We start from the raw sequence: 14,012 nt of genomic DNA on the forward strand, positions 1-14,012 counted from the left end.
TAGCAGCTGTATTGCATGCTTGATTATACCCAAACAGCGCAATCTCAACATACTCGGGTACTGGAGACAAGACTAAGAATTTAATCATTCCTTTTAGAGCTACAGATATGCAACTCTGAAGGTGTTATGTAGATTTGCACCATTATCACTCTTTTTCTCTGCCCTCTCTTTCCATCTGTAGAGGTACACTGAGCAAAGTAACGGCCAACTGAAGCAGATTGTAGACTTGGTCAGAGGCAAGCTGGAGAAGGGCAACCGAGTCACTCTTGGGGCTCTCACAGTTATTGATGTTCATGGTAAGGCTGGATAACAATACCAGTATTCGACTGATGAGATGAAGTAAAGGTCTTGTAGGCAGTTTCAGCATTTTTGTCAAAGTGTATTGATTTCCACAATGCCATGATGATTATCTTAAACCCATATCATTTATGTGTAATTCAATAGCTGGTATTGATGAATGTAAATGACGTAAATAATTCAAATCATTAGTAAAGTTCGTTGATTTCTTTTCTTACGTAGTTGGGTAGGTACTTCAACACCGCACATGCTAAATGACTTTCTGTAGAGTATTAATACCCCCGCCAAACAAAGTTTGAAGGGGGTATATACATTGTAGGAATCAGCAGACGGTCGGTCGGGCGGGCGGTCGGGCGGGCGGGCGGTCGGTCGGGCGGTCGCGGCGGTCGGTCGGGCGGTCGGTCCGTTGCAAATCTTGCGTCGCGAACTACTTCCTCAGTTTTCAACCGATTCCCATAAAACTTGGCACAGATGTGTGCCTTGGGTTGTAGATGTGCAAGACGTATTTTTTGACAGTACCCAAAAGTACGTTGCCATGGTAACGGCATATTATGGGCAAAAATGGGTACAAATCTTGCGTCGCGAACTACTTCTTCAGTTTTCAACCGATTCCCATAAAACTTGGCACAGATGTGTGCCTTGGGTTGTAGATGTGCAAGACGTATTTTTTGACAGTACCCAAAAGTACATTGCCATGGTAACGGCATATTATGGGCAAAAATGGGTACAAATCTTGCGTCGCGAACTACTTCCTCAGTTTTCAACCGATTCCCATAAAACTTGGCACAGATGTGTGCCTTGGGTTGTAGATGTGCAAGACGTATTTTTTGACAGTACCCAAAAGTACGTTGCCATGGTAACGGCATATTATGGGCAAAAATGGGTACAAATCTTGCGTCGCGAACTCCTCCCACAGTTTTTGATAATTTTTTATGAAATTAGGTACAGATGTTCATCTGAATATGTTAATGTGCAAGACACATATTTCCGCAGTGGCAAAAAGTGCGTTGCCATGGTAACGGCATGTTATTGGTAAAATATAGGGCAAAATGCTTCATGGCAAAACTGCTTCTTCAGTGTTCTTCCAATTCTCATGGAATCGTATTGAATGTTTGTCTTAGGATATAGGTCAGCATGACACATTTCTTGACAGTGACAAAAAGTATGTTGCCATGGTAACAGCTCACATATTATGAGCCAAAATGATGGAAAATTTTGTGTTGCAAACTACTTCCTCAGTTTTTGCCCAATTTCCATGAAACTTGGTACAGATGTGTGCCTTTAGTTGTAGATGTGCAAGACGCATTTTTCGACAGTACCCGAAAGTACGTTGCCATGGTAACGGCATATTAATGGCAGAAGATCAAGGAAAGATCTTGCGGATTTAACTACTTCCTCAGTTTTTTGACCAAAGCTTATGAAATGTTGTTTTGACCAAAGCTTATGAAATGTTGTTTGCCGGGGGTATAACCAGTCGCTGTAGCGACATTTCTAGTTATCTCTAGGTACATGCCATATGTAATTTAGATTATTTTCCACACATACAATTTATCTTTTAGTGATTACCATTTGTAAGATCCTTTACTGTCTGTGATCAAATTGTCTTGAATTAGGACACTCATTAAGCGAAAGAAAAAAGACATGCTCTTTGACACCTGTGCAGGATGTTGCTATTTGGATGTACATGTTTATGCTCCTGTATGTGCGTGGTCTCCTCTCTCTTGTAGCACGCGATGTTGTGCAAAACCTGGATGAGCTTGGGGTCGAAAGCACCAACGACTTCAACTGGATCAGCCAGCTCCGTTACTACTTCAACGGCGAGATCGTCCACGTCCACATGATCACGACAGAGCTGCCGTATGGATATGAGTATCTGGGCAATTCAGGGCGTCTGGTCATCACCCCACTGACAGACAGATGTTACAGGTGAGGACTCCTTTTACTGTGAAAAAAAAAATACTCGTGTGCTGTTATCATGTGCCAATGGGACAAGCTCAAAAGCATAAGCCCATAAGACATGAGGTGAAGTTTAACCAGGCATTGGCCTTTTGTGGAGAATCTAATGGTGTCTCATACTGTCCTGCAAAGGTTCATCTAGTTATTATGTAAATTGTCTCCATGTACATGTATATCTGGAGAAGTCTGAACATTGTCTCATCCTGTGTATTCACAAGCAAACATATGGCATAGGTAGCATATACTGTTAGACAGATTACATACAGTGTGGCTCTGGTATATAAGTAAACATTTTGAACATATGCATATCATTTCTGCGTGTTTATGTATATGTGTATAATTATGTATATTTGATGTGTGTGTGTGGATTTAGGCCTATGTTTGATATGTGTGTGCATGCTTGTATTTTTGTTTGTAAAGATATAGTATATGAGTGTATGTTTGTGTAATTGTATGTGATGTCCATACTTTTTATTCATGCATGTGCATGTACATTGTAAATAAGCATTCTTGATAGAATGCACAGTATGGGATTGTAAGACCATGGGGTGAAAGTTTTGTTGTTGTCATCTTCCCAGAACTCTGATGGGTGCCTTGAAACTAAATCTGGGTGGGGCCCCAGAGGGACCAGCCGGCACTGGGAAGACAGAGACCAGCAAGGATCTGGCCAAGGCTGTGGCCAAACAGGTCAGTTTTGCCAGGAACCCATTATTGGCCCAAATTCATGAAGGTGGCACAATTTTGTCCATGGTTTAAACCATTGACAAAGACCATGGGGCGCCAAGTATCGCATGGAATATTTTGTTATGAAATCAGTCATTTCGTCGATGAAGTGATGATTTTGTAACGAAATGAACCTTTCGTCCACGAAATGATAATTTTTGTTAACGAAATGGTCATTTCATCGATGAAGTAACTGATTTCGTAACGAAATATTTTGTGACAATTGGCGCCCCATGGTCTTTGTCCGTGGTTTAAACCATGGACAAGATTGTACCACCTTTGTGAATTTGGGTCATTGTTTATGAAAGTCTGTTTAGATATAAAGTGTATGTGTATTGTTTAATCCTTATGTGTCCAGGCACTCACAGTGTAGCTTAACTTGCTTATTTTTTTTTCCATATAGCATATTGCATTTATCTCTCCAAACTTGACCTACACCAGGGTAGTTGTAAACTTAGCAAGCCCACTCAGGTGTAGCAATGTGCCTCAGTCCTACAGGAAGGCAGCAGTGACACAATTGGGATTAGGGAGATCAGGTAATCTCTTTTCATTGACAATTAGTTTCCAGACAACTTAGTGTACCAATCAGCAAAAAAAAGGACTCTACAAAGCCTGCCTGTTGGCAAACAAAGCAGAGGAATTAGGGTTGAGTCATGATTTTAGTGGCTGATGTCGCTTCAAGCTGATTGGTTGTTATTGCTGCCGCTGCTGCTGCCGCTGCTACCCTGGGAACTGTAACTACTGGTTGCCATGGTTGTTTGTTTATTCAGTGTCGGCCAAAACTGAACCAGGAAACTGTCGATTCTGCCCTATTGGTGGAAATCATGGAATATCAATATTATGATGATCTGATGCAATATTCCGCCTGCCTCCATGTTATCCTGGTAAAGTTGTGAAAAGTGTCCAATAACAAATCTTTGTGAACAGTGTGAAAGTTTAATATCTCATCTACTATCTTATCAAAATTTCAATGGCCAAGAATGTTTGAAATTAGATGTTTTCGTAAGCAGTCTACAATTGTAGCTGTGACTCTGTATGACTATGATTTTAATTTCATTTCATTTATTTTCATGTTGCAGAGGGTTACAGTCCTTGAGTACATATTTGCTGTTGGGGTGACAAAACCTTGTATCTCAAAAATGTCAAATGTTTAGGAAAGTGAAAAAACATGGAAGCCCAAGCACTGTAACAATTGGGATCACCTTTTCTTAGACATGCCGTGGTGGCTTCATTTTTGGGGGTGAGACAGCAGGGATTTGGACAGGACATTACTTAGTTGACTATCTGATAATTCATCCCAAAAAGAGATATTCTCCAAATTTTGAGATGCACAGTCTCGTCACCCTAGTGATGATTTATTCTCATTTTTCGAAAAGATTAAGACCTTGGGAATTTCATGAAATGTTTCATCACGAACCTGTGATATACTGAAAATTTTGAATATTCCTGGCCGTGAGCCAATCTTGTCTGTGGGATCAACCTGGCATACTCTTTTCAAAATGTGAGCTGCCACTCTCAAGTGCATGCTTATTTTAATTTTCACACCATTTCTTGCCAAGTTTTGAAAGGCTTAACAAGTCATCATCTACTCCACACTTCAGCCGAAAAAGGCTTGGCTTCGAAAGCTGCCAAGCGATACAGGTCACGGAAGATTCTCACTGACAGTGGCAGGGACTCAGGGGCAGAGTGCAGTGTGTCAAATGTGAAAGATTACTGAAATGTAAAGTAACGTCAAAGATTTTCTACAAACGTACCAATATAATAATGTAACTGCTGACGAAGGAGACTGAGATGAAAATAAAATGTATTCATTCATTTGACCCTAACCTATGACTTTCTCTCTTGTGTTTTCTGAGATATTTGTGGCAAATTTTATGAAACCACAATTCCATTTGTAAAAATAACCCAGTTTTTGAAGATTTGTATGAAACTCAGAACCACCCATGATAGGCCATGATTAACCCAGTCAGGGGCTAAGTGCTCGCCTATGGGAAAAAGAAGGGGAAAAAAAAGATATCACTCTGTATTCCTAAGCTGCTGTGATGGTCTAATCTTGTTGGTCATGGTACATTGTATTCATATCCTGCGATCTGTATTAGGGCAGCAATGTGTATTGGCTATACATGTATGTTTGTATGTACCAATCCCATTGCAGTGTGTGGTGTTCAACTGCTCCGATGGTCTGGACTACAAGGCCATGGGCAAGTTCTTCAAGGGGCTGGCCCAGGCCGGTGCCTGGGCCTGCTTTGATGAGTTTAACCGCATTGAGCTGGAGGTGTTGTCTGTGGTGGCCCAGCAGATCCACAGCATCCAGCGGGCCATCCAGACCGGCCAGAAGAAGTTCCTCTTTGAGGGCACTGAGCTGACCCTCAACCCCACATGCACCATGTTCATCACCATGAACCCTGGCTACGCAGGGCGCTCTGAGCTGCCGGATAACCTGAAGGTGAGCTCCCAGCTTAGGATGTGTGGCTCCTTCCTGTGATTGTATGGTTTCATATTTGTCCACCAATTTAAGTATGATGAAGGGTATATCATTCAATCATACTTGGAGAGTCATGTGTTCTGTAAGATGAGACAATTTTAACAGAGAGTGTACACATACATTATTCAGGGAATTTCATTCATAAATTTGCCTCTAGGTTTTGTTTCTTTGTTTACTGTATAAGCTGTTATTTTCGCGAGGGTTTAATTTTCGCGAATTTCGCGAATCACAGTTGGATCGCGAATTTAACAACACTCGAAAATGACTCCAAGCACTGTGTTAATAGAGCATTAACGTAAGCGTCGGTGTCGATTTGCGAAAACAACATGTCGCGAAAATGTCTGTGACCTCGTCATTCGCGAAAATATCTGTACGCGAAAATAACAGCGTATACAGTATTTTGCTGCAAGTTTTTGACTGAAGCTTGTATTCCATGAGATTGAACTGAGCACCATACAGTGTCTTTGTTTGATAAGGGGTTTAGTTCCGTGGGTTCAGTCCCACAGCCTTCAGGAATTAGTATGTAAAAGAACACCCTTTTTTTTTCCTTGTTATCCTTTGCTTCTTTGTTGGTGAAGATGGTATATCAGCCATCATTTACCAAGTTCATGGGTAGTAAGGCTTGTAAATATTTAATCTTTTCTGTAGTGTTTAGAGTATATCATAATCATCCATAAATGTGGCATAACAATGGAATCTTTAATTGAGTGGTTTAGTAGTGTGACACAATACCTGTGCCAACATATAGTGTTCACGCAAAAGTAAAAGAGCATGTGTGCAACATGGCACTCGTTTCGTAAAGGTGCTGTTCCGTACCGTGGCCATGATGGTGCCCGATTACGGCCTCATCGGAGAGATCTCCCTCTACTCCATGGGATTCGTCGATGCCCGCAGCCTATCGGGCAAGATCGTGGCCACCTACCGCCTCTGCTCGGAGCTGCTCTCCTCCCAGCATCACTACGACTACGGGATGCGGGCCGTGAAGTCGGTGCTGACGGCTGCCGGCAACCTGAAGCTGAAGTACACCGACGAGGATGAGAGCATCCTAGTCCTCCGTGCCATCAAGGACGTCAACCTGCCAAAGTTTTTGGCCCAGGTAAAGCAAGATATCAGCTTTTTGGATGCAACACCCTTATAGATTACATCCCATCTCATAAACCACATTAATGTCCCGTTGAAAATAATTTTTCTCATTAGCTTAGGTTTGTCATGTTCAGCTTCATACGGAAAGTCACTCTCGAAAGGTGGTCAGATATACAGTGTACGTATATGACAGTGTGCATCTCTTAATCTTGACTTAAGGGGGAGGCAGTGGTCGTTACAACTCTACTTAACGCACCTACACATATGTAGCCCAGTAACTTTGCAATTAAAAGTTTACTTTTACATGTGACTTTGTGCTTGTTTGTTGAGGTGTCTAATTTGTGTGAGGACTTCTTGAGTGATAGGAGCGATATCAGGAACTTACAATTGTTTTGTTGTCATTATCACAGTATTCATAATGGACAGTGTAGATGATTCTCAGTCACAGAAATGATGTTAAGAATTGCTGTGCATGTGTATAGTCTGGTCCCCGCCAGCTCAGGCCGTGAAATTTGAACCTGTGAGTCGTGACTCATGACTCATGATTTCATGCAAATGAAATGTGTAAGATATTGCAACCTTGCCCTCATGATTGTTATAGTCATTTAGCCTAAAACCATGTCCTTTCAGGTATTGATGTGTATTTCTATCTGTATTCAAAAAATCATTTTCTCCCTTCCTTCCAGGATGTACCTCTCTTTGAAGGCATCATCGGTGATCTGTTCCCGGGAGTGGTCCTCCCAGAACCAGACTACGTTGTCTTCCTGGAGGCACTCAAGGAGAACATCTCCAAGCTGAAGCTGCAGCCGGTGCCTTGGTTCATCACCAAGATCATTGAGGTGAGTCACATTTCTACTTCCCTTGGGGATGATCTGATACAGATCTGCTAAGTCCCCCTGATTCTGAAGGAGTCTCCCTGAAAATGTCAAAATTTGTACATGTCTGAATAAGAGAATGTTAAAATCTCCCTGATTTGGGAATCATTTCCGCCCATTGAAATGCATGTAATACACAGGTATCGTCCTGATTGCTGTGTGGAATCTCCCTGATTTGGATGTGGGAGTGTTGGCAGACCTGTCTGATATTTAGGTCAGTCATGTCAAGTGCAATATATTTGGCAAAAATTCTTGCCAGATATCCAACTATCACTGTTTGACAAATCAGGACATATTGTTGTAGATCAAATCCTAGAAAAGTGCTCTTGTTGCAACCATACACAGGTGTATGAAATGATGCTTGTGCGCCATGGCTTCATGATTGTGGGTGAGCCCATGGGAGGCAAGTCCAGCGCCTACCGGGTCCTGGCCGGGGCCCTGGGGGACCTTCACGCCGCTGGCCTGATGGAGGAATTCAAAGTTATCTACACCATTATCAACCCCAAGAGTATCACCATGGGTCAGCTCTATGGCTCATTTGACCCTGTGTCTCACGAGTGGACAGACGGTAAGCAGTTTGAAAAACAGCAGGAGCAAACAAAAATCGCTTTAATTGTATAAGGGAAATGGAATCATTTGCCATCATATGCACATGCTCAACAGTGCATATCAGTCCAGGCTTTTAAGCATTCACAAATCATGTGTACATCTATGCTAGAAATAAGTGATGGCTATAAGTGACAGGAAGAGCTCAAACCACAGGATTTTCCTATATCGCAACTTTGGCTGTGGCTGTATTCTTATTTTTAGTCTTAACCCGTTGAGGACGGGCTGATTTTGCTACAACACGCATTTCCCATAGACCATTGCCCGAGTATACTCGAGACTCGTTCTCAACGGGCTAATCTGCAGATTAAGATACCAGATACTGATCATTGCAATTACTTCTGAGGTCATTTGATATTGGCATCTGCATTAATTTAGTCCATTTTATTGGAAGTTTTGTCTGATAATATTGCCTACTACTACTTCAGATGTGTACATTAACTCAAACTAAATTGCAGCCCATGACATACTAAAGCATGGGGACATACAAGTCCACAGACAAACGTGACCCAGATGCTGCAATACTGATAAAAAAAGCCACTGATGCTTTTTTCAGGTGTTCTGGCCAATTCATTCCGAGAGCAAGCAGCTTCCACGACAGAGGACAGGAAGTGGCTTCTGTTTGATGGACCGGTCGATGCTGTCTGGATCGAAAACATGAACACAGTTCTGGACGACAACAAGAAGGTGAAGATTGTGTCAATAGCAATAAGTCTGTAGTTTTTAATCATTCCCATGATATTAGTGGTGTCACATGTTTCTGTATCAGCACACAGATTTTGCTTTTCCATCACCATAAGTGAAAAGTTTGTCTGCAAGCATTTAACTGCCCTGCTTTTTAAATCTTCAACTCATGATTATGTGCCTTTTGGCAGACCAGTGCATATATGATAATCACATCTAATAGTAAGACCCGTCGTTGAGTGGGTAATGTTTATATGTGATAAGACTATCATGGACTTATACAACCATATTATCGCTTTTTATCATTATTGTTGTCAGGTGTTTTTTTCCCATTTCATGATGATGATGATGATGACGATATTGATGCTGATGGTGATAAATACTGATTGCCTGTACTACTGTTACACTGCTACCACTAATAGTAGTTACTGTAGTAGCAGAGCAGTTGTACATGTATCATCACTATTATTATTTTCGTTGGATGTGTCATTAATATAATTATCATCATCGTATTCCCAGAGTTCACAAAGCATGATGATTGTCCTTGATTTGTTGTTCAATGAGGAAAAGTCCTTATGATTCACTGGATGAACTTCTGTGAACCCATCGACAGCCTCTAAATTGAGCAAATTTCATGTGACTTGCATGCTTTCGTCACCCCATCCTTCCCCCCTTCCCTACCACCACCACCACCACCAGTTGTGTCTGATGAGTGGAGAGATCATCCAGATGAGCAACAAGCAGAACCTGATCTTTGAGCCAGAGGACCTGGAGCAGGCATCCCCGGCAACCGTCTCCCGCTGCGGCATGATCTTCATGGAGCCCCACCAGCTGGGATGGAGGCCCCTCAAGACCTCCTACATGGACGAGCTGCCCGCCTGCTTGACCGCCGAGCACAAGGAGCTGGTCAACGACCTCTTTGAGTGGCTCCTGGATCCATGTCTTGGTGAGGAGGCGGCGAGAGGGGGGCAGTTTTTACACCTGTCACAACCCATGCTCTGGGCACAGAGCAAATCGTAGCACCACTAAAGATGATGAAATACTATACCTGTTTAGTAACAGCTACGATTAAAAAGCGCATAGTTGGTAGATTGGCATTTTTGTATGCATGAAGGAAGGCGGAATACTACTGAATTAGTCTGTAATATGTTGTTGCACTCTTCATTGTGTTGTATAAATTAAAGAGAAAAATAAGTATGATGCAATAGCTGAGAGCAGATACACTTCAACTGGAAGATCATTGCACTATGAAGATATGGCTCGAGTGCAACTTGAATAACTGACCAATGAAAATGTCTCCGCTAGCCGCAGTCACTTTACTTTTTTCGTTATCAGTTTGAAGTATTCCTTGTAAATGAAGTACTCCCTTGTGGAGAACACTCTTGAATGCCAGATTTTGTGAAAAGAGTATTTTGAAACTTCTCTGCTAGTAAATAATGGACAAATGGTACTGTCCAGACTCTCCTTGACGAGTCTTGGTTTTGGTTTCCAACGCTTGTTATCAACTTTCATTTTCACTCGGAAATATTCTGAAGGGTGACCCAAGAGAGACAAATTGTTAATCGAAACTTATTCCAAGGAGAAAATTTGGAATTTACCTTTCAAATGCTGAATCATGCTGTGGAGAAAATGTCACTATCACTAACAGATATATCTTGAAGGCTGATATTTTTACTTGATTAATTATTTTGTCAACCATGAACATGCCAGGAGCTGCACTTTTTTTTCTTCTAAATTGAACCTGTAAAATGATTGATGACCACTGCTTAAAATGGGAGAGAGAGGCGTATAGGTTGAGGAGTAACAAAGTGTTTGTTACATGAGAGACAGATCTGGGGTATTGAATATGAAAATCAAGGCAGTATGAGTGTGACTATATATTTTATCAGAACGTTTTGATTTACAGAGTACCCTGTCTGTAGTTTGTATTTGTGCCAGTGTAGTAGATGGCCTTTGCTAGTTTTCAGTAATTCTGTCAACATGACTGATAATTGGTTTTTAAAAAAATCTTGATAAAAACCTAAAGAGAGGTGGGTTTGATGACTGAAGACAGGGACTTATTCCAGTCCTTGATAATTGCATTAGGATGGAAAGAAGATAAAGATGTCTTCAAAAACATAGTGGTGCATCATGTGAAAAAGGCATAGAGAAATAGTCACTAATCATGGAGAAATGGTCACCAGTCTTTTTTATTGTTGTTGACCTCTTCGTTTTCCCCTCTCTTGCCAATCTGTATAGACTTCCTACGACATGAGTGCAAGCTGTTTGTGGAGACGTCGGCCATCCACCTGTCCTACTCCCTCATGAGGCTCTATACCTGTCTCATGGACGAGATCGCTGCCTCGGCAACAGAGGGGAGTGAGATGAGCAGCCAGCAGGTAATATCATGGGCTTCTAGTCTGTCATTGTGTGCATCAACTCCATGGTCGACTTGATAGAAAGAAGAAAAAATGTAGAGTAAAAATAATATACAAACAAACAAACAAACATACTGTGGTGAAAGTTTCACAAAACTCAATCAAAAGTCTGGAAAAAGGAGGAATTTTGGAGTGTCCTAAGTACATTTGGTATCCCAGTCAGAGCAGTGATATTGCAACTGATTGACAAATTGCCCTACATCGACGTAAATAAGCACCGAAATGATAAGTGTTTTAGTAGTAGCCATGATAAAAGAAATCATTAGCGTAGACTACGTACTCGAGCAGGATTCGAACCTATAACCTCCTGAGCTCAAAAACAGGCATCATCTCCACTAGACCGCCGAGCTTCCACCTGACAACAAGCATTGGTCCATGAATTTGAATGAAGAGCAGTGATATCTTGATCACAATCACATACGATTAGTAATTATGCATTTTCTTGGCTCACAAGTTTCCTGTTGAGGAATAGCAAGGGGTGTTTTATGTGGAAGAGAGCGTGTTTGCATAGGTGTGTAGCACTCGTTGTCGGGGATGATAAAACAGTTGCCCAATGTAACATTTTTGTGAGTTTGCATCTGCCCAGCAGGTTCATTGTACTGTCTGGAGTATATACATGTATGTCTATGTCTCTGCATAGTTTTGAAGAATTATATCCATATGATATAATCATGCAATGGGAGCCGTATTGGTACTCTGTTGACATTTGCCATCTCGAAGCAAAAATGGAGCAGATGAGTGATTACATAGTAATTTTCTCACCACACACACACACACACATACAAAATCTGCTCAGATCACCCTGTGGCTGCAAGGTCTGTTCTTGTTCTGCATGGTGTGGACCGTGGGGGGAACCATGAACGGAGACAGCCGCAAGAAGTTTGACCAGTTCTTCCGCCTGCTGATCAGCGGCACCCACCCGGACCACCCCAAGCCCAAGAGCATCAAGATCACCAAGGTATGCATCCATCAAAAAACCTGTAGCTCTCATGCACTAGATTCTTTCTCTCATGGACTATTAGGTTTTTAAATTTTTTCTGCAGGTGTCAGATGGTCTGACCTTGTCTTTCTGTTAGTCAAATTGTAATGAAATCATTGTTAAGTTTGTACTTAGCAGATCTGGATTTTCTTGCACTTTTTTGATGTATTCCCTAGTCTGAATTCAATTTCAATAGTACTGATCAGTAAATGGCAAATTCAGGAGAATAACAAGAAACAGTGACATTGGAAATGAAGGTTAGAATACAGTGGACTCCCGTTATAACGAAGTCCTTGGGACCGGCAGTTTTCTTTCGTTATAACCGAACAAATAAACAATAAAATACATAAAGTGGAGAACATTATGGCCCGACTTTTTATTTCGTTATGACGGAATTTTGTTATAACTGTTCGTTATAACGGGAGTGCACTGTAATGTGTTCTCAGAAAGATACCATTACAGCTACATCATTGTATTTCCATACAGCACTTTGCATTCTGTTCTGCAAATGAGGACTACAATGTGACATCATGCAGTGTTGTTAGCTTATGGACAGGATGAATGTCCTCTGTGCTAAGCCAACAGGAACAGGAGAATCAAATGAATGAAACTACATAGAAATGGTTTCCTTCAAACTTCCTCATTTTTGTCTGTTGATTGTATAAATTAGGCCAAATGTACAGTCTTTGTGGAAAGGATAGCTTATGATGTGTTTGTATTTGTTGCTTGGCCTGTGTCTGATTTTCGGAGGCCATCTATTCATGCAATGTCTTTCTTCCCGTTTCTTTAAAAACCTGACAGAGCAATAGCTTCCCAGAGCGAGGCACAGTCTATGACTACTACTTCCACAAGGCAGCTAGTGGTCAGTGGAATGACTGGATGTCCTATCTAGACAAGTCCAAGTCTGTGATTCCTGCTGGAGCTAAGGTTAGTGATGCAATACAATTGCATGCTGATCAGTGTTGGGTTACAGAATGTGCAAAATGTTTGCATGATCTAGAGACTTTTATTAATTGATTTGATTAACTGGATAATCTATTCATTGAAGGATTGATACACCATTGTATGTGAATTTAAAGGTTGCTCAATTGATTTATTCTTTTGATCATGTCTTCCTCGTCACAACTAATGATAATGATAATAATGATGATGACAGAAATAATTGTTAAGTGTTGAATGTTAAACTGATATTTTCCTTGCATTCCTACTTCAAACATAAATTGTTGCTTTCAATTTCACCAGGCAACTGTGGTGATAAAATGGGGTCTTATGGGAATGCTTGTTTGCACTGTCATAGTTCTTGTTGGCAGGAGACACAGTTGTTTCTTTAGTCATTTTTCAGTAGGGCGTTGTGAGTGAGAACAATCAAACAGGCATGTTGGTAGCAGTGATCAAAGTTTCTGTGGCCGGAACTTGGCAACCACCCATCACTTTGACAGATTTCAGGCATGTTCATGATAAAAATAATGATTGTTACTTGCAGGTAAGGAATATCTCTCCATTAAAAAAAAACAAACAAAAAAAAAACAAACACCACCAACAAAAGAACATTGGCCAAGTCTTGACTGCTTGTATCCATGTTGTTGTAGCACAGCATTAGGTATAGGTAGGACATACATGTATTTCATTTGAACCTCTTTGATGCAAGTTCCACCTTTTGAATAATTTGTGTACCAAGGTGAGTGAGCTGATCATCCAGACCAACGAGACAGCAAGGCAGATCTTCTTCATGGATGCTTACATCAGTCACGAGGTGCCCCTGCTGTTTGTTGGGCCCACTGGCACGGGCAAGTCGGCCATTACCAACGACTATCTTATCAGCCTGCCGAAGGACAGGTAGGTTTGGGCACAGAATGCATGTGTGTTTGTAGTGCCTGTGAGCCTGTGTTACTACAACATACAAGTGT

General features: G+C 41.4%; 1 protein-coding gene across 1 annotated transcript in view; it reads left to right on the top strand.

Annotated features, from left to right (window-relative positions):
* The window catches only part of LOC139742861 (dynein axonemal heavy chain 3-like), a 94,161-nt gene that overhangs the window by 12,170 nt on the left and 67,979 nt on the right, over nucleotides 1–14,012 (top strand). Inside the window, exons 10-22 of the mRNA XM_071653374.1 lie at nucleotides 182–296; nucleotides 2,025–2,223; nucleotides 2,832–2,940; nucleotides 5,132–5,422; nucleotides 6,264–6,557; nucleotides 7,231–7,383; nucleotides 7,765–7,987; nucleotides 8,582–8,712; nucleotides 9,409–9,655; nucleotides 10,948–11,087; nucleotides 11,923–12,084; nucleotides 12,907–13,032; nucleotides 13,784–13,941. Of these exons, the coding sequence (XP_071509475.1) occupies nucleotides 182–296; nucleotides 2,025–2,223; nucleotides 2,832–2,940; nucleotides 5,132–5,422; nucleotides 6,264–6,557; nucleotides 7,231–7,383; nucleotides 7,765–7,987; nucleotides 8,582–8,712; nucleotides 9,409–9,655; nucleotides 10,948–11,087; nucleotides 11,923–12,084; nucleotides 12,907–13,032; nucleotides 13,784–13,941 (2,348 nt within the window). The remainder of the gene's footprint in view (nucleotides 1–181; nucleotides 297–2,024; nucleotides 2,224–2,831; nucleotides 2,941–5,131; nucleotides 5,423–6,263; nucleotides 6,558–7,230; nucleotides 7,384–7,764; nucleotides 7,988–8,581; nucleotides 8,713–9,408; nucleotides 9,656–10,947; nucleotides 11,088–11,922; nucleotides 12,085–12,906; nucleotides 13,033–13,783; nucleotides 13,942–14,012) is intronic.

The sequence above is a fragment of the Diadema antillarum genome, unplaced genomic scaffold, assembly GCF_040938485.1.
Source record: "Diadema antillarum isolate AM-2024a unplaced genomic scaffold, OU_Dant_1.0 seq00001028_RagTag, whole genome shotgun sequence".
In the NCBI taxonomy this organism is placed as follows: Eukaryota; Metazoa; Echinodermata; class Echinoidea; order Diadematoida; family Diadematidae; genus Diadema; species Diadema antillarum.